This window comes from Macrotis lagotis, chromosome 5, assembly GCF_037893015.1.
Source record: "Macrotis lagotis isolate mMagLag1 chromosome 5, bilby.v1.9.chrom.fasta, whole genome shotgun sequence".
NCBI classification, from domain to species: domain Eukaryota; kingdom Metazoa; phylum Chordata; class Mammalia; order Peramelemorphia; family Peramelidae; genus Macrotis; species Macrotis lagotis.
Genome location: NC_133662.1, coordinates 222,219,879 through 222,241,039, shown reverse-complemented (window position 1 = coordinate 222,241,039; position 21,161 = coordinate 222,219,879). Strand labels below are relative to the sequence as shown.

Sequence of the window (21,161 nt, the reverse complement as noted above, 5' to 3'; positions counted from 1 at the left end):
GTTCCCCATGGGCTCACAAGTCCCAAAACTCTTCTCTAGCCTTAACCAGGTCACGGAACACATATACTTATTTCCTCTGTTGCAAATTAGCAGAACAATAGTTCCCACTTTCATCTTGTAGCTCAGTCAACTAAGAGGTAATATAAGTAGGAGACAAGGGGGTACACCAAACTGGATTGCCTAGCACCCAAAGACTTTTTTAAAAGGGAGGTATGTGTCTACTCTTTCCTTTCTGTGAGGGATCAAGACATATTAGTTTCACTAAGACCTATTAAATTATCCTTGAGAACAATCTAAAATGTTTTCAGGTTTCAAAGGGGAAAAAAAATTGCCAAATAAAGAGAAACAGCCACTCAACATTCATCCCTCCACAGAAGGGGAGGAAAGAAAAAGCCCAATAAATACCAAGCTTTTAATACATTTTGACTTTAAATTAAACTTTCTTTAATGAAATTAGAAAAAAAACCAGACTGTGTATTGCATATTATTTGTGATCACAGTATAAAACACAATATAAGCAGTTCAAATGACACGGAGTATGGACAAAAATATGCAAACCATTTGTCTAAGCAAGTTTTTGTAGATTTGTGAGCTGGTGTTTCCGGTCCTTGTTTCTTGTGTCGGAAAAAGTCTATACTTTCTCCCCAAGTGATGTGCATGCCGGGTGTGTCGTTAGGAACCTGGTGGATCAGAGGAAGAAGAATGCACTTACCCGGGCCCTGGTTCCCTTCTTCCTCTGTTGTCAGTTGCAAAGCTAAAAAATAGTTCAGATTTTTCTGCGAGTAGCAAATTGTATATTGCTTATTGTCCCTGCTGGGAAGGCTCAGTCTCTGGGTCACTGACTTCAGTGACAAAGTAATGGCTGCCAAGAGTCTGTAGAACAAAATGCAGGAGGGAAAGGAGAAAGAAGGGTCTTGATGCCGGGAGTCTTCCTGGGTTAGGACTTCAGGGGAATGCTGGGAGAGTGGGAAGAACAGAAAAATCTAGCACTTGAAGGAAGGGAACTTTAGAAATATTTAAATGTGATAGATGAGTCTCTGCATTTGCACTGTCCCAAGAGACTTTATGGTGTCAGTTTTTGAAAAACAACAACAATAACAACAACTTCAGCATGTCTATAAATTTTGGTTATTCAAGATTCACGCATGTGGACAAGCCCTAGGCTTTTCCTAGCAAATATGTTTCTGAACGTCCAGTTGCTCAAATAAACCAATATAAGTGACGGCTTGTCAGCAACAGGGATTCTAGGAGCCCCAGTCATTCCAACTGCTATTGGAGCAGGAACCTCTCCACAAGGACCCCTACATGATATCCCAAGAGCGCCCTCACCAACACATTTCACACTAAAGAAAGAGAAAGAGAGAGAGAGAGGATGGATAGAGAGACAGACAAATGATCAGCAAAGTTTATTTTCCAAGTTGATGCATGGTTTTTTGGCATGGTGTCCTGGGTCTACCTCTGTTGCAAAAGCTAAGGAAGCAGACATTTTGGGGCAGTTCCTAACATTGCAGTATGAGTTCTGACTGGCAGCATTAGCTCGTAAAGAAAATGGTACTGGGCACAATACCCCATAAAGCCTTGCTAATGCTAGTGGCACTGGCCAACCAATCCATTATGTAGTGTTCAACCCTACTATGGCAGCAAGGTTCCCCTCCCTCTCAACCTCCCCCCCACCCCCACCCCCACCAATAGCTGGGCGCCCTTCTCTACTAACAAGAAAGGCCTGAGTCATGAAACCCTGAGTTTTCTCTCAGCAAAATGGTAGACGCCAAAGTGCTCAGAGTATGCTGGCTTTTAATTAGGAACAGTCCCAATGTCAACTTCTTGATTCTAGAACTGCTGTCTTTAGAAGAGCTGAATCTCTCTCTCCTTGGAAAAATACCATAAAAAAATGGCATCTATTTTAGCATTAGCATGGGACTGGGGGACAGGGAGCTGCGGGGTGGTGTGGGAGAGATAAAATTTTAATGCTATTAAAATCCTACAGTTTCTCCCTTTGGTCATCCCCACTCTTGTTCTACAAAGAGCACAGATGTGGGGGGTCCTTTCCATTCAGGGATATGCAGACCTGGAATGCCAGGGCTCTGCTACTGTCTTCAGAGAGTATTCTTGCCCCATATTCTTGACTCTCAAGTCCCCGAGAGAGCCCTCATTATTGCATGAGCAAACCCTCTCTATTAGTAGAACAGAGGGAAATCAATGTGGAAACCCACATGATCATGGAGACTGTCATCAGTGAGAATAGGTGAGGATAAGAACCTGGGGGAGGCGGGGAAGGGAAGGGTTCATCCTGCCAATTATGAGGAAATGGGAATAGATGAATGCTCTTCTTTGGGACCTGACTTTATTGCTCAAAACAATTTATTCTCCCCCAATCCCCCCCACCCCCAATTCCTTGGAAGACAGCACAGTGACTGCTCCTTCAGAGTGAGAATGAAAGCACTGCAGACAGGAATCTAGGCCACGAGTCATCAATGGGCCTTAGAAAAGCCCACTGGGATGCTTCAGAAAGGCCATGCCGAGACGGAGACACTTTGGAAAAGCAGGAGAGTGCTAGGGGAAATCTTTTAAAAGTGGGGGGAGGGAAGAGCCTCAGGACAAATAACATTTCCTTCTCTCTGCTTTGACCCACTGTCCCAGCCCTGATGGACACAATCAAAGAAAAGAGACTGGTATTCATTCAGCAGGCTGTTTACGTGAGAATATATAGATGCAATGGTTTCATTCCACTTCCTAACCATATTCTCTTCCCTTAACATCTTGTTGAGCTTCCAAAAAAAAAAAAGACCTGATGGATGAAAAAGGCCAAGGGAAAAGAATGGCTTTTCTGCCTCATTTCTGATTCCTTTCAGGTGAGACGGTCTTGGCAAAACTACTCCCTTTCCTGACTAGGGAGTCAAAGCAGCAAGACTGGAATGTTAGGTTTCTGCAGGTGTTCCCACGGGGCCCACCGGAGCAGCTGCCAAAGTGGCTGTCTAGTGGGCAGGATTGGAAGCAGTGGCAGCTTCTTCTGCATGCCAACCTGGGTCCCCTTCATCTCATTGTCACTCCTACCCTGAGCCTCAGAAGCTGGCTCCCTAGCTCAACCGACTGCTTGCTTGAGGGAAAGGAATACTCTGTGCTGCCTATATATTAAGAAATGGTATTCCCCTACCTCTGGCCCCCAACTAGCATTTCTTCACAGGTCTACCTATTGCCACTAGTAAAGGGGGTGGGGTGTTTACTGGGATTTTACTTAGTTTACATTTTAAGGCTGAGGTGGCAAGGTAAGGTGTTCGGTGGAGCATCAGGTTGTAGGGTGGCCAATATTCTAACACTGAATGAACAGAGAGGGAACAAAGAAGCAAAAATGCTTTTTGATTCAATTGGAAACTAAGTTTCCATATAAAGTGTAGCATAAGCCCCTGAAAATAGGGGGATGATGGCTAAAAGCCAACTAGCAACAGTGCCACGCTGTCTCCAAGCAGTACTAGAATATCTCATTCAGGAGAACTTAGCAACAGTGCCTCGAAGTCGACAGCAACTTATTGGAGTGAGCAAGTAAATATTCATCCAAGATAAGGGTCTCTAAATTCTGCCACCCCACTTCTCTCCACAACCCCCTCTCAATAGACAAAAAAAAAAATAACATGGAGTTTATAAGAGGCTCTAAAAATCAGCAAGAGAAAAAAGAAACCAGACAAAGTTCACTTTTGAAAAAGCCCCACTTGGGAAAACTTACACCCTACGCAACAACCAATATATCCAGAACAGAGCGTCCCTTTAGAAAGTGCCACTGGAAGAGTCAGTACTGGTAAACAAATCCCGTGCTCTCGGTTCTTAACATGCAGAAAAGAGAGAGTCGGAAGTCCCACCTGAGACTAGAGAGGACTTTTCTTTTGTTAGTGTAAAACACGTCCCTCTAAAATGTCACTGTCCTCTTCTCACCCATCTCTCTCTCTCCCAGAAAGACAATTCATCTTTCTTGGGCACTCGCCTAGTCCATTTCCATTGACATGAGTCGCCGCCGTTCTCGTCTTGTCTCCTGAACCTCCTTCTTACAGCACCAATGAGAGCTGCAGTAGCCAATGAGGCATGAGATGAGTCCAATAATGGTAGAGAGGCTGACACCGATTAACAGAGGATACTTGAAGGCATTCAGTACTGTGTGGAAAAGGAAAAATGAGGTGAATAAAGCAAACCAAGCCGGTTCTCATCTTGATGACAATAATTCATGTGGCAAAAATGTGTGAACATTTTTTTAATGACTTGCTTTTAATTATAGCCTAATGTCCCTCTCCCAAATTCAATTTGATTCAAACTAAGCAACTACTGTATATGATCTCAAAATATCCTATGACTTAGACAGAGGGTGTCAGTGTTTCCATCTTATGGGTAGATGAGGAAAGACATAAGTGACTCTCCCCTATCATCCAAGGGTAAGGAAAATAGATTAAGAGTCCACAGCAGAATCTAAGCCTGTGTTCCTTTCACCTAGCTAAAACTGCCCTTCCATCCTCTCAAGTGAGGAGTAGGAGGTTAAAAAAAAACCCAAACAACCTGACTCATTTGGCCATCTCTGAGTATCATTTTTTTAGGGGGAAGGTGGTAGGGTATAAGGATGCCTTATTACAGGCAGTGAATGTGGCATAATGGACAAGGAGTCAAACAGAGTCAGGAAGACCTTGGTTCAAATTCTGTCTTTGACCCATTCAGTTTGTATGATCTTGAACAAGACCCTTAAATATTTTATATCCTTGGCAACTCTCTAAGATTATAGATCATGGAAGAGATGGCACTGTATAGGACTGGAAATCATTTCTTCACTAGGTGTCAGTTCTGCTGAGAAAATCATATCCTTGGTGAATCCACCTCACCCCAATGAAGGTTACTTTACATTATATCAATGTATGTGTTCCCAAAATTTATGTAAAAAACCAGATGTTTGTAAGTCAAATATCATCAAAACTGGCAATTTAAAGAAATACTATGGTGAATTCTTTTGCAAAGTGAATCATCAATCTCTTAATATTCTCAATAAAGCTACATTTTCATACATGGAGTAAGCATTTTACACCATTATTCACAAATATAGGCAAAACACCAGTAGTTAATTTATGTAAACTCAACAATGACTACTGAAAAATGAAAGCCTACCTCCCCACCCCACCATATACTGACAGTCCTGCAGACTGGTAGAAAGGAAATGGGCAGTCAGTTTTTGGTCTAGTATTGATTCTAAGAGGTAACCAATATTAAAGGGGTGCCAGTGTTATCTTGAGTCAAATGTAGGGGGAAAGGGTCTGGGGTGGGTGTCTCTACATAGTGGCCTTATGTAGAAAATGGACATCTTTTCCTTAATTGTTTTCCTCCTCCATTGAAAAATCCATCAGGACAGGGAACACTTGGACTTATATCTCCCTCCTACAGGGTCTAGCTCCATGATCCCCACACAATAGGAACCTGATAATCATCTGTTTAATTAAATAGTTCCTTTCCCCTTCCCATTACATCTGGGAAAAAATCCAAGTTAAGACCAGGTGGAAGCAATAGAATATTTACATAGGAGTTTAAAGGGCACGAACATATCCAACATCTGAACCAATAGGCTTTTGCTGATTATTTCTTCTGTAGTTAGGTTTAGGCCTATGTCAAAATCAGAGATTCTTAACCTAGGCTTCATAGATCTGCCCTGAACAAAATTTCTGGGGGACCTTGAATTTGTATTTTCTTTTTAAATTTTGTCATATTCTGGCATTGATAGTTTCCTTCGAAACCCCATGTCTTTTATTATATACATTAAGAAACCTCTAACAAAAAACAATATACTGAGAAGGCTTCCATAAACTTCACCAGACTGTTATTCAAAAAAAGATTAAATCATTCTTGTTCTAGATAGAAAACAAGATTTGCTGCAATGAATTTTTCAAAGTAAGCAGTCCCCTTGCTATTGGTTACCCTAAGGAAGACTGAGGGCAATTCACAAATACCAAGAAAAGTGAGTATGTAAGGTCCATACCATCCATCTTCACAGTTACAAAGATGGGCTTAGATCTGATCTCTGTCTCCCGTTGCCAGGACCCTGTGGTGGACTTGATCCATGGTATCACAGCACAAAAGTAGTTGCCAAAATCTTGGTCCTCAGAACCATGAACTTGAAGGAGGAACTCCAACACACTGATCTTCTCCAGGCTCAGGTCACTCTTCCAGGTTCTCCGAGCCTTGTTCACAACACCTTTGCGATCCAAAGAAGACAGAAGGACGGCAGGTTTATCCATGGCAAAGGAATGGACAGCAAACCAGGATACATCAAAGGACATGTCATCTAGAATAGAAAATCAAAAGCAAAGTCAGTGCTGTGTACAGATCAGGGTCCCTATACCCAAACCTGGAAAATAACACAGTAAGAAAATTACCACAATATAGAAATGCTCCTGTGACTAGCACAGAACATAAAATTGGTCTCAGGCCAGATCATTTTCTAACCACCTTAGTAAACTGTACCCTAAAACCAAAAGAAGTCTGATGGCAAGGCAGTGGAGGGGACACTGAATTTGTAGTCTGAAAGAACAAACTTCAATCCTTCCTCAGACACTTAATAGCTGGTTAACCCAGAGAAAGTCACTTAATCTTGTTCAGCTCAGTTTCTTTGTTTAAAAAATAGGCTCAATAATAGCAGCTACTTGTGAGGATCAAATGAGATGATATATAAAAAGTGCTTTACAAACTTGGAAACACTATATAAATTTTAGCCATTAAATGGGTAAAAAGCCCATTACTCATTCATACTTTCCTATTCTTAATGGGAAACTATGCAATATCTTTTTCAAATGACAAGGCGGGATGATGGGAAAGAAAGAGAGACAAAGATGGAGAGAGAGAGAGAGAGAGAGAGAGAGAGAGCCAACCAACCCAGCCAGCCACTTAGCCCCACTGACATTTCTGAAGTCAAAGTCCTTCAAGTTTGGGGAGTAGCATTGATTTCAAAGTCAAATGAATGGTACCTCTGAAACAGCAGGCTAAAGAACAGTTATATACACATTGATTCCAATGCTGTAATTCATTTGTTGAACATGGAAATGGATGGGAAGAGAATTCCAAGAAATGAGAACAGTTTGGAATTCAATAGCTATGCATTTCTTTTTTCTTCTGGAAAAATGCTTAAGTTTATAATGTTTAATAATAATTTTTAGAAAATCAGACCAAGGAAATTGGGGATGGTCAAACAACCCCAGAGAGTAATGGTGCTGAATTGAAAAGCACTTTGCAAAATTAAATTCTAATAGAAGCAAATAAATTAGCATGGGTCTAAGAGAAATAGTCTTTGGGACAAGTACCAATTCTCTGACAATTTGGTAATTCAGCCAACAGTGAGAGGTATGAGACTTTAGCCTCTTCAGGTTAAGATGTCACTGACATCAGAGGCAATTCTGCTAACAGTTTCAGGAAGGATTCTGGTCAAGCCAATGGATTTTTTTTAAGCCACCTCACAAAGCTATTTATTTTAAATATGTAATTTTCTAAACAATGAAAATCATTATTTTTTGTTAACTTAGCAAAATGTACTAAGGGTTAGAGAAAAAGCACCCTAGCAATGTTGATTTTTTTGAGATTCTTAAGTGTTAAATTCATGGATAACACTAAAAAGAACTTTTTCTTTTTTTTGCTGCTTCTTAATTATTTTGTATTTAATGTAAACTAAATCTCAGTGCTAAATCAAAAATTGTTAATCAATCCTTCCCCCATAGCTCTTTCTAAATAGTTTTCATAAGTGCCAAAGAATTATGCTGTTATGTAGGTGAAATATATATATATATATATATATATATATATATATATGTAATTTTATCTAACCAATAGTTTTATATATATATATGTATATATATATATATATATATATATATATAACCAATAGTTATATAGCTATTTTCATGCAACAAATCTGTGAAATAGTAATACAAACATTACCCCTATTTATTGAGGTACATAGAGGGATTCAAATAATCAAATTTCAGATAAACTAAATGTCTTAAGAAGCAATATCATGAAGCAAACAGTACATTGGACTTGGAGTCAGGAAGACCTGGTTTGAATCCTATCTCAAAAAATTAACGAATTGTCTGTCCCTGAGTAAGCCCTTTATCAACTTTGCAGAATTCAGTTATTTCACTTTTGATCCACTTATTTTTTTTAAAAAAAATGAGGTTATATAGTTTCCAATTAGTTTTGGATTTATATCTCCCTGGCCCAATATTGTATATGATTTTTATTGTATTATGATCTGAGAAAGATGAATTCACTACTTATGCCTTTCTGCAATTAATCATTAGGTTGTTATACCCTAGTACGTGGTCAATTTTTGTGTAAGTGTCATGTATTGCAGAAAAAAGTATATTCTTTTCTATCCCCATTCAATTGCCTCCATAAATCTATCATATCTAGGTTTTCTAACAATTTATTTACCTCCTTAACTTCTTTCTTGTTTATTTTTATGATTAGATTTATCTAAATCTGAGAGTGGGAGATTGAGTTCTCCCACCAGTAGAGTTTTGTTGTCTATGTCTTCTTTTAGTTAAAAGAACTTTTTCTAATAGAAGATTCTCTAGATCATGGAAGTCCAACCTTTTAGCTCTTCTGGGCCACATAACCCAACAAAGACTTGTCAAGTCACATATAGAATTTAACATTTATTTATGACTATAATTTAACCCATATTACCAATGGGTATAATAATAAAATGTAATAACATTCACATGAATGGGTTTTGAAGACTACATATGTGCTATGGCCTGAACACACCTGTATTAGATGATCCCTTTTACAACTTACATTAAGATAAATTGCTAGACTCAGAGTCCAAGATGAGCTAAGTTTGAATCTTACTTCAGATACTTACTATCTGTATGTGACCCTGGTCAAATCCCTTTACCCCTCTCAATTTCACTTTCCCCATCTATGAAATGGGGATAATGGCAGCATCTGTTTCACAGAATTATAATGATCAAGTGATAACATTTGTAATATTAGTTATTATTATTCTTACTAAAAAGTAACAAAGATATACCCTTCACTAACAAAAGGAATGTAATCTTTGAGGTAGGGTCAGGCAGTACATTTTTTCCCTATTTCCATTGCTGAGATGCTATGGCACCAGCCTTATCAATGCCAAAGGAGTACACAGCAAAAAGAATCCCCTAAAAACCCTTAGGATACTTGGAAGAAACCTAATTATAATTTGTTTTTAATTAGTCAGACTCTTCCACCCACATACAAACCAAAAGGGCAAAGTTCCATGGGCTTTGACCTGCAAGATAACACCCAGCCAGAGCTGGTTGCAATTATACTGGAGAATAAAGTTTTTAATGCAGTTTTTGTACTGGAAGTTCAACTGCTCTAATGCTCACCGAGCATTCCTCTTCAGTATCCCCAAGAAGAGGTTTTAGCCTAACTGTTCAAAGACCTCAGAATTATATAAAGAAACCACACTGAAAATATTGAGTTTGGTACATCTATACAGGGGCTTTTGGCCAAAAAAAACCCCAACAAACTACTTCCTTGTTATTTTCAGAGATTTCTCTTCCCTTTTCTAGTAATGAGGACCCTAACTTAGAACATGGAACTTACCAATGAGTAAGGGCTAACAGAGGATAGAAGAGGAGAAAGATATTATGGGGGCAGGAAGTACAAAAAGGAGCCCAAATGAGATTAGATAATATCAGCTTACAGTGCAGAGTCCATACATTTTAAGAGTTCTGACTTGGGAAAAAATAATTTTCTATTGATTTATGGGCTCAATGATCCATATCACACACTACATATCTTTTCTATCCATTAGAGTTGTATCTAGACATGCCAATCTGAATTAAGTCACTAAGCATAAGGTTCGACAAAAGGAAGCACTAGACTGTAGTGGTCCTATAGGGGTCAGGGGAACAAAGACCTGAGTGACCCTATAAAGTATTACATGAAAAAAAATTAAGGAAAAGAATCCAGGGGTCTGGCCATATTTCTACCAAAAACTTCCCACTAGTACTACATGAATATCACCTCACCTTTCCTATTTAAATGATTATAACTTGGATAATTAAAGATAATTACTTGGAAATTGAAGGTGCTTTGAGGAGGGAATTAAGAAAGAAGACTTTGAAGAGCTATTCAGACCTGTGTCAAAAGGTTGGAGGGTCGAAGATTGTGACAGAGAAGGATGGGAAGAGAAGGGAATATTTAACGTCTGGAGTTCAGTGATAACCATTCCCTGGCTCATAGTAGTGAGGGCTGGACTAGTTTAGGAGGAAGTGGCATCATGGCTTCATAGATTGATGACAGTTGTCATCAAGAGGATCAGTCTTGGCAGTTCTACCATCATAACAGCTCTCCCATTTGTCCCCTTCTTTCCCCTCATATTGCTGACATCCCAATTCCTTTCCTTCCTTTTTTTTTTTTTTTGCAAGACAATGGGATTAAATGACTTGCTGGATAATTAATTAGTGTCTGAGACCGAATTTGAACTCAGATCCTCCTGACTCCAGGGTTAGTGCTCTATCCACTGTGCCACCTAGCTGCCCCTAGTTGCTTTCCTTTATAGCTGAACTCCTAGATTCCAGTTTCTCCCCTCCCCAAACATCTCCCACAAAAGTGACCAAAGAAGCTTCCTAAAGCAAAATTAAGACACCACTCCTTTCCTAAGAAACCTCAACATAATATTATATTATATTACATTACATTACATATTCTACATTAAAGTACAGACTCCTCAGTGTGGCATTGAAAGCTCTTCACAACCAAGCTCCACCTTTCCAAGCCTATGTCACTTCAATCTCCTCTATATACTCTACATTCCAGTAAAAGTGGATGACCTGCCAGACCCCAAGTTTGAATCTACTACCTCTATGTCTTTATATATGCTGTCCCCAATTCTTGTAATATATTCCTTTCTCACTTTGACCACTCAGAATCCTTTTGTTGCTACTGTTCAGTTGTTTCTGTCATGTCCAATTCTCTGTGACCCCATTTGGAATTTTCTTGGCAGAGAAGCTAGAGTGGTTTGTCATTTCCTTCTCCAGTTTATGTTATAGATAAGGAAACTGAGGCAAACAGGGTTAAGGGATTTGCCCTAGGGTCATACAGCTAATGTCAAAAGTCACATCTGAACTCAGGTCTTTCTGACTCTAGGTCTGGTTCTCTGTCCACTGAGCCACTTAATTATCTTCCTAGAACTCATAGTTTCCTTCATAACTCAGTTCATGTGCTATCACCCCATCCCCTCCATCTCAATCCCTACCTGTGCACCTAAAGTCCCTTTTAGCACCTTTGACTAACCCCCTTATATGTACTATATGCTTGTTTTTATTCTAATACTATGTAGTAAGTCACTTCAAGGAAGAGAATTTTCATTTTTGCCATTATATTCATATTTCCTGGAACATAGTTAAATAAATATTAATAAATCCCCTTTTCTGTTAGTCCTTATTTCTTTAAATTATCATGGATATTATCATATACCACCAGAAGATTATAAGCTCCTTGAGGGAAAGTTTTTTTGATTATGTCTTCCTATTCTCTGCTTACTTCATCACATAGTAGGCACTTAATAATGCCTATTGAATTGGAATGGAAGAAATGAATAGTAGTGCAGATAGGTTATACAGGCAGTTTATCTATTTTATATAAATAATTGAGAAGGGCACTATTTTCTCTGGGGCATATATCTGAGATGTAAATGAGAAACTCCTGAGTCTTGTCAAAACTGAAGAATGCTACTCAAGATGGCTTTTCATGTGGGAGAAAATTGTAGTTCAAGAAGGAACTTAAATATGCCTCAGGGAGACCATGGAGAAGAAATAAGTTCCCAATATACTACAAAATATTTAGAATGACACATTTTCTGATAGCAAAGAATTAGGATACAAGATGTCCATCAAGTACAGAATGATTAAACAAATTGTGATACATGAATGTAATGGAATATTCTTGTGCTTTCAGAAATCATAGGAATGATAAATTCAGAGAATCATGGAAAGATTTACATAATCTGATGTAAACCTGACGCAAGCAGAGTCAAGAAAACAATGTACACAATGACCCCAACAACAGAAATGGAAAGAACCACCACCAAACAATCAACTGCACATACTGAAACATTACAAAGAACAAAAGTGGCTCAAAAGATCAGATAAAAGAGTATCCTTCCACTTACTCATTTCTTTTACTTTTGGACATTTTTTGCAAAATATTGATGTTTTGTTGATCTTTTTCCTTTAAAAATATTGTCATTTAGAATGGTTCTCGGAGAAGAGAAGGGGAGAGATACTGGGAAAGCTTTTGGTGGTGTAAAAAAAGTAAAATAGCAATAAAAATTATTTCTATTGGAAAAAAAAGAAACAGAAAACACTGATTTAAAACAAAAATTACTGTATCAAAAAAATTAACTAAAATTTTAGAGGCTTGGAATAGTATTTTCATTACCTGCAGCAAGACTATGCTGATCTACACATACTTTTTTCACTTACTTTATTCTTTTTGTGTTTTTTTCCCTTTAGATCTGTTTCTTCTTTCACATCTATGATTAATATGGAAATGTTTTACATGACAGCACACATAAAAACCTCTATCAAATTGCCTACCATTTAGGAAGAAGGGAGGGAGAAAAATTGAAATGAATGCTAAAAATTGTCTTGACATATAATTGGGGGAAAAATTCTATTAAAAAAGAATATGAGAAATTAGAACTTAAACATGAACAGGCTGGTATCTAAGAACAATAGATGCCTGGACCACAGTTTAAAATACAGGAATGAGGGGCGGCTAGGTGGCACAGTGGATAGAGCACCAGCCCTGGAGTCAGGAGTACCTGAGTTCAAATCCGGACTCAGACACTTAATAATGACCTAGCTGTGTGGCCTTGGGCAAGCCACTTAACCCTATTTGCCTTGCAAAAAAACTAAAATAAAAAACTAAAAAAAAATAAATAGAATACAGGAATGATGGGCTCTTGGCCAGCAATAGATTCACCTAAGAAGTGATGGCAAAAAAAAAAATAAATTTCCCTGGAGTAGTCTTATGAATCCAGTCTAAAAGACTTAAAACTGAAAAGAGATGGGTAGAGAGAACATATCTTTCAAAACAGTTAACACAGAGAACAATAGGAAGATTAGCAATAGGAAGGACCAATGAATTACAGGAGACAGTATCAAAGTAGAATTAGTAAGATGATCATGACCTTGAGTAACTATGCATAATAAAACAAGGTCAACTGGAAATCCTACTGCATGAAAACAATTTCAACTTTATATCGAGAACTGTCTGGATGGGACTTAAGATTGTAACTGGATAAAGATTTGGTAGAAAGTATTATATATTAAGAAGATATCCTAATAGAAGGAAATCTAGGAGCCTGACAGAAAGAAGAACCAGATAAGGAGTTCAGGAAAAAGATCATAGGGGAGGTGGCTAGGTGGCGTAGTGGATAAAGCACCGGCCTTGGAGTCAGGAGTACCTGGGTTCAAATCCGGTCTCAGACACTTAATAATTACCTAGCTGTGTGGCCTTGGGCAAGCCACTTAACCCTGTTTGCCTTGCAAAAAAAAAAAAAGATCATAGGAGTTAGAGCCAACTAGGCATAAAAAGCTATGACAGATGTGGAGGATACAAAGAATTATCAATATCCTGTATTATAAAGATTACATTCCTCTAGATTTCATTTCATTCACCCCCATTTTACATATGAGGAAAGTGAGTTGTGTTAGATTTCTTGCAAGTAGATTTCGGCACCATTCCATTAAACAGTACTAAGGTCAAAAATGATCTCCCAGTGTCTAAGATTTTTTTCAATCTTTGCCTTTCCTAGACTTTTCTATGGGCCAAAACCCTCTCCTTCTTACTGGAGACTCTCTTAATCTTCTCATCCTATCATATTCTCTTAATTCTCTTACTTGGTTCACAACCATAGCATGCAGAAAAAAAGAATATAGTGACAGGGGGCATCTAGGTTTGGTGAAAGTAGACTTCAAAAAAGGTAGGTGGAATTTTTGACCTAAAATTCTACAAGGAAATCTAGTCCAAGAGTTATGCAAAGCTTTCAAGAAAGAAAATTTGAAATTACAGACAAAAATATTTCCAAAGAGGAAAAAAATGAGAAGTTGTCTAAAGAGACAGATGGATGAGTTAGCGCATTGACTAACTTAGATTTTTAAAAGACATACACAGAAGAAAGAAACCAGGGCAGGTAACTGAGAGTGAATACAAAAGCAAGCCCTGGAAGAATAGTGTCAGGAGAACTAAAAAAAATCAGAATGAGAAGGCTAGTGCTGAATGCTAAAGATAGTAAAAATGATTTTTTTAAAGGTATACTGGGAAAAAGAAAAGGATCAAAGATGGAACTGCTACTGTGGGGTAGATGATAAAACAAAAATGGATGATGGAGAGAAAAGAGTTCACCTCTTATTTTGGTTCTATTTTCTCTGCTAAGGAGAAGCATGTTTAGACAGAAAAAAAACCCAGAATGAAGCAGGAATAAAGAAATTGCTTATTTCTGTGAATTGTATTTACCCAACTAGTGAAGCTAAGGCAGATGTCTTTCAAATTCTTATTTCCCATGAATTCTTCTCTTCCTCATCATCTCAAAGTTAAATTCTTCAACTTACCCCACCATTCATCCCTCCATGGAAACTTCTAAAAGCAGAAAGAGTTCTGTGTTTGTCCTTAGAAGGACTGGGTTTAGCACCTTTGACTCACCCCCTTATATGTACTATATGCTTGTTTTTATTCTAATAGTATGTAGTAAGTCACTTCAAGGAAGAGAATTTTCATTTTTGCCATTATATTCATATTTCCTGGAACATAGTTAAATAAATATTAATAAATCCTCTTTTCTGTTAGTACTTACTTCTTCAAATTATCATGGATATTATCATACACCACCAGGTGTAAATCCTACTGTCAATGCTTTCTATGATTCTCATTTTCTTCATTTGATAATGAAGAGTGTAAACTAGATCACCTCTAAGTTAGCCTTAAACTCTAAATAATATGATCATGCGTGTTGATTGGTTTTTAGTATTGGTGAGCCATTATTTGACTCATTTCTTCCTCCATACATCTTTACTCAGATTCTCAACAAGTTTTCCACTTTGAGTTGGCCACAGACATTCCTCCGCTTATCACAATTTGGCCTCATCTAATTTTGTTTTCACACAGAGACATGCACTGTTTCCTTTTCATGAAAGAAACACAGAAAAGAAACAGGAAGGATGATGAGTTCTGTTTGTTTGTTTGTTTTTTTGCAAGGCAAATGGAGTTAAGCGGCTTGCCCAAGGCCACACAGCTAGGTAATTATTCAGTGTCTGAGGCCAGATTTGAACTCAGGTACTCCTGACTCCAGGACCGTTGCTCTATCCACTGCATCACCTAGCCGCCCCTGAAACAGGAAGGATGGATAAAAGTTGAAAAGAGAACAATTTAGACTCAATACCAGGGAAAATCCTTCCTAACAACCCGTGCAGTCTAAAAGTAGAATGGACTGAAAAGAGACTTCATCTTGGAGGGGTTCAAGTCAAAGCTGGATGACCAAGTGTCAATCTTATAGTGGGGATTCAGTTTTGTATCTGGGTTGGAAACTAGATGGCTGTGAGATATTTTGCAACCTTCAAATTTTGTGATTAACTGAATTTAAGACTTGTTCCAAATCTAAGACTTGGGATAAGATCAGTAGTGGGAAAACTCTGTATTAAGAAAGGGGCAGATTGACTTGATGTTGCCCTTTTAACTAGTCCCACCATTTGTAGTGATTATAAAAGCATCTAAATAACAGAAAGATTCCTCACCTGGCCCTAGTCAATTTTGCTTATTCTACAATCTAGCCAGTGACCTTTTTGCTGTTCCCTCATATAAGACATTGGCTCTCCCATCTTTGTGCTTCTTCCTAGTCTATTTTCCCTAGCTAGAATACATTCCCTACTTTCTCTGCCTTTTAGAAATTCAAAATTCTTTCAAAGCTCAAAGTATAACTTTCTACATGGTCTTCCCCCCCCCCCCCCATTAATGCTGCCCTTCAATTATCCTCTATTTATTTTGTATTCGATTATGTGTTGAGATTCACCATCCACTCCCAATAGCAAGTAAGATCCTTGGGAACAGGAATTGTTTCTTTTCTGTCATTGTATTACTAACATCTAGCATAGGGTCTGGCATATAAGAAACTTAATAAAGGCTTGCTTATTAATTGAAAGAAGGAAAGAAACATTTAACAAGTTTAACTCAAGCTAAAACATAGCCTCTTTGTGGCCTTAAGTTGCTCTGAAAAGTTGCTGTATTAAAAGAATATTGTCACCATATGAAAGGTACCATTTAACTGGTGTTTAGATAGAAGGGTGAATGCAACCACTATCAATACAAGCAGATGGATGGAGACTGGGGAAAGGGCAGATCACTGCCTCTGGTTCTGTTTGACCACTTGTCTTGCTTCTTGGGTTCTTTGCAATCATGGACCTTAATAGGAGTTTGTATGGGTTAGCTATAGTACATTTAAAGATAATAGTGCAGTGACACATGATAAGAAGAAATGGGACTCAGGGAATATTGGAACAAGAGGACTGGGGAACAGAACTCTTCTTTCTACAGGCATAAAGCAAAATAAGTTACAGAGACCCTTTCTATGACCTGTTTAGTTTTAGTCATGAAGTGAGGAGGGAAAGAAGTTGCATTTTAGATATAGACTCAAAGCACTTAATGGATAAATGATTTCTGTTAGGGTTATTCATTTATTCTTTTAATTTTTTTTATTTTTAAGGCAATAGGGCCAAGTGACTTGCCCAGGGTCACACAGCCAGGCAATCATTAAGTGTTTGAGTCTGGCTTTGAACTCAGGTCCTCCTGACTACAGGACCTATGCTGTATTCACTGTGCCACTCAGCTGCCCCCAATTATTCTTTTAAACACTTAGCAAATGTCAATCGCAATTGGGGAATACGAGGGCATAAAGCATAGTTCCTCCCTTTCAATAATTTAATCTTGTAGAGGACTCAATTTATATTTATTTTGGTTCTTCTTAGGTACCTCTTCACACCAAAAGCAGAATTCCAGGCCCTGATTCAGGAGTTTTCACCTCATTTTGCTCAGTCCCAAGCCCCCCATCCCACTTCTTGGTTGTCTTCAAGCCATGCTATATTCAGTGTAATATCATTTTTCACTCCCAATAAAATGAAGAGGAAAAATGGACAAATACCTGGGTCGAGGGCTGCTCCCTCCAGAGAGATGATGCAGAACAGTTTAATCAGATCACCTCGGTATACTGTTGGCGTGTCAGAATGCACTGAGACGTTAAATATGGGCCCTGGAAGAAAATAATTGTGGTTCCATTATTCCTATTGCTTTTTCCAAATTCAATTCAGGCTCTTAAATACATCTTAACATGAGTTTGAAAACAGCTTCTGAAAGAAGGAAGCAGAACCAAGAGAACATTGTACTCATTAACAACCTTGTGAGTTGATCAACCATAATGGATGCAGCTCCTCTCAGCAGTTCAGAGACCTAGGACAATCCTGGGAGACCTGTTATGGACAATACTATCTACATCTAGAGGAAGAAAAACAAAACAAAACAAAGAAAAGCCTACAGAGTCTGAATGAACACTACTTTCACTTTTTAAAAAATGTCTCATGTTTTTCTTTCCTATCTCATGGTTTTCTTTCTTTCTTTTCCCTTAGTCTTAATTCCTCATACAGAAATGACTAATCTGGAAACATGTTAAACACAAATGTTTATGTACAATGTTCCCCAGACTGTTTGCCCTTGGGGGGAGGGTGGTAGAAAGGAAGGGCGGAAGGAAATTATATAACTTATAAATATACATATGTTTGTGGATGAATGTTGGAAAAACCTTCATAATATGTAACTGAAATAATAAAATATCAATTGTGAAAAAAAAGAAAACATACGGCTTCTCAATTAAAACTAGTCTGGGAATGTCAGCTAAAAGATCTTTTCTTCATTCAGATATCAAAATCTTAATTCTGTAAAATGAATTGCATCTGAAAATCAGGAGTAACATTTTTTTCTCCTTTTTCCTTTCTGGGATGCCCAATGAAGCATGCTCATTTGGAAGGTCCTTGGTATATTGTTATTGGTATTACCCACTTCTGGGTAATGAACTTGGCCATCTTAGCAGTGAAAGTTACAGAATATTCCCTTAAGAATTCTACTTTTTGAGGGACTATAATTATCCCACCAGTCTTTCTGAGAACCCTCCGATCCCTTGAGAATACAGAGGGTAATGATGTAGTTCTTTGAGAATATTACCTCTCTCATTGGATTCTTAAGATGTAGATAGATATCTAGTGACATAGATAGATACAAATACAAGTTAACTCCAGATGGGAGACAATGTTCTCTATAATTTGCTTAGTAGTGGGTGGATGATAGTATTATAATGCAACCCATATAACACAGAGCAGAGCATAGCAGTTAAATAATATTTTAATGGCAAAATTAATTGGACATATACTTAATGATAAGCATGTGTCACTGTTCTATCCAGTAATTAGGTGTACATGGCAAACCATTCACATAAATGAAAATGGAAAAATAGGATGGCAGATTTAGAGTGGAAAAGGACCACAGAGGTCATTTAGACCAATGTTTTCATTTTACAGATGAAGAAATTTATGCTTACAGGTGATAAGTGACTCACTCATGTTTATTCAGGAAATGTCACACCTGGGTCACTTCACCCCCACTGCAAACCTTTTTCATGGTCATATTCTTTTTATTGTCTGGTGCTTTGTGATTCCTTAGAGTAAGGCAAAAGTACTGGAGTGGTTTGCCTTATTCAGTGACCTCAAGCAAACAAATGTTAAGTGACAAGGTCACATAGCCTATAAGTGTCTGAGGCAGGATTTGAACTCAAGCCTTCCTGATTCAGGGTTCAGAGTTCTATCCACTAAGCCACCTAGCTGCACCCACTGTTTCCACTTTCAAATTAAGCATTTATAAAGTCATCTAGAAGAAAGGTGTTATTTTGGACAACAGGTTAGATATTGTGGCTTCTAGCCTCAGCCTCTATCAGAACAATTTTTATGTGTTCCCTCTTGTTCTAATTTGAGGAAAGAATAAAGTCCAACCCCATATCCTCCTTAGCCCTGGATCTCATTGTCTGTCTCGTGCAGGTTCCTATTACCTGGAGGTAGGTATACCTATCAGCTAGGGTTTCCAGAGGTGTAAAGAGACTCTGTCCTGACTTCCAAGAAGTAAGGAAAATAGACCACAGCTACTAATGGTGAATTCTTGGGTTTATCAAATGACGCCAATGAAAAGCAATTCTCTCTTCACTGATAACACAAAGAGAAAAGCTGGCCCATATTGAGAAGTTGGCAGCTACAGCAGAAGTAAAGAGAAGTTGGCTACCCTTCTTTGTCCACCAAGACAGCAGAGTACAAAAAAAGTTTATATGGGGAGGGTATTTTGTAATGATACCATTTAATTCAATTTCAATCATATTGCTTTCTTTCTTTCTTTTTTAAGGTTTTTGCAAGGCATATAGGGTTAAGTGGCTTGCCCAAGGCCACACAGCTAGGTAATTATTAAGTGTCTGAGACTGGATTTGAACTCAGGTACTCCTGACTCCAGGGCTGGTGCTCTATCCACTGTGCCACCTAGCTGCCCCCCATATTGCTTTCTTAACGAATATTCAGGGACTAAGAATTTTGATATGGAGAATAATTCAGGAACAGGGAGCATCAAAGAATAGCACAGACAATTATGGCTTAGGGCATTGGCCTTAAACAGCATCAATGTCCAAAATTATAGGAGGAAGAAGAGAGGGGTGGTCCAGCAGGTAAGAAAGGCAAAGAAAGGCAAGTGCCAAAAACAAACCTCGCCTTCAGATTTGCCTCATCAGCCCTATTTCCACCCTTCCCAAGGCAGTTATTGGATTCTTTTTAGGTCTTTCTCTCCATCCTGTAGTAGTGAGGAATTAACTAGCATGACCTACTAATGTTCAACCACGGATAAGTTGTGTTTCAAAGTTGTGTGGGGAGGTATCTTATTCAAAACTTAACAGAAACAGGAGAGAAAGGGATCACAAAATTTTTGTTGTTTAGTCATTTCAGTTGTGTCCAAGTCTTCATGACTCCATCTAGGGTTTTCTTGGCAAAGATACTGGAGTGGGTTGCCATTTTTGTCTCCAGCTTAATCTTCCAGATAAGGAAGCTGAGGCAAATAGGGTTAAATGACTTGTCCAGGATCACACAGTTATTGTCTCAAGGCCAGATTTTCCAGATTTCCTTAGGAAACCTCAACTTAAAGGTGCTGGTATTCCTCATTTTCCCCGTAAGCCATGGTGAAGGATAAAGTTTCCATCACAATTCTGACATTAGGAACAAGACTGGGAGTGGGGTGGGGATATATGCAACAATGAATTATGTATGGTACCAATTTACTAGTAATGAAGACAATACTGTTACCATAGGTCTTTTGTTTAGGCTACGAAATACTTTTCATTATGCTGAATTTTTGTAGTAACGGTATTTCCTGAATTGGAATCTGACCAATTAACTTAGAGCATAGTGGAGAAAAGGTTTGAAGGGGTGTTTGAGCTCATAGTTTTATAGAAGAGAACACTGAAGTCTTAGGGAGTTGAAATACTTTACCCTAGAGTTAAACAGAGTGGAGCCAGATCCAAACTTTGGTTCTCTTACTCTGGAGTCTATCTATGCCTAGTTTAATATATTCCACTTATTTTCTAGATGGGAAAGTGGGGATCTGGACTAGGAATCAGGACACCAAAGTTCTAATCAAAGATCCTTTATTTGGGCTTCAACCTCCCAAACTCTAAAATTCAGAAGGTGGAATAGAAAATCTCAGAGACAGAATCTTTCCAGCTCTGACATTATTCCTTAAAGCATGCTCTTTAGTGATATGAGTCAAGTTACTGGAGGTCTCTCCGCTCCCAGTCTACTGGCCATATTGCCTTTCAAAATACTATCCAAATTTAAGTCTTCATCACCTCTGAGCTGAACTAATGGTAATAGTAATTGACAGTCATCAATAGAACCTCTCAACCAATTCATTTTTAGGCTGCCACAGCTCCAATCCATTTTCCAAACAGCTACCAAATAAAACTTTCTAAAGCACCTCTACTCTCACAGTCTAACCATCTCATACCTGCTCAGAAATCTTCAGTGACTTCT

At 38.3% G+C, this 21,161-nt stretch overlaps 1 protein-coding gene across 3 annotated transcripts in view; it reads right to left on the bottom strand.

The window, feature by feature from the left end:
• Positions 1-3,685: 3,685 nt before the first annotated feature.
• The window catches only part of PTGFRN (prostaglandin F2 receptor inhibitor), an 83,456-nt gene continuing 65,980 nt past the window's right edge, over positions 3,686-21,161 (bottom strand). For all 3 annotated transcript variants that reach the window (XM_074188538.1, XM_074188540.1, XM_074188539.1), the window contains 3 exons: positions 17,201-17,308; positions 5,999-6,304; positions 3,686-4,143 (listed from right to left, as the gene is read on the bottom strand). In XM_074188538.1, the coding sequence (XP_074044639.1) occupies positions 3,977-4,143; positions 5,999-6,304; positions 17,201-17,308 (581 nt within the window). In that variant the 3' untranslated portion in view covers positions 3,686-3,976. The remainder of the gene's footprint in view (positions 4,144-5,998; positions 6,305-17,200; positions 17,309-21,161) is intronic.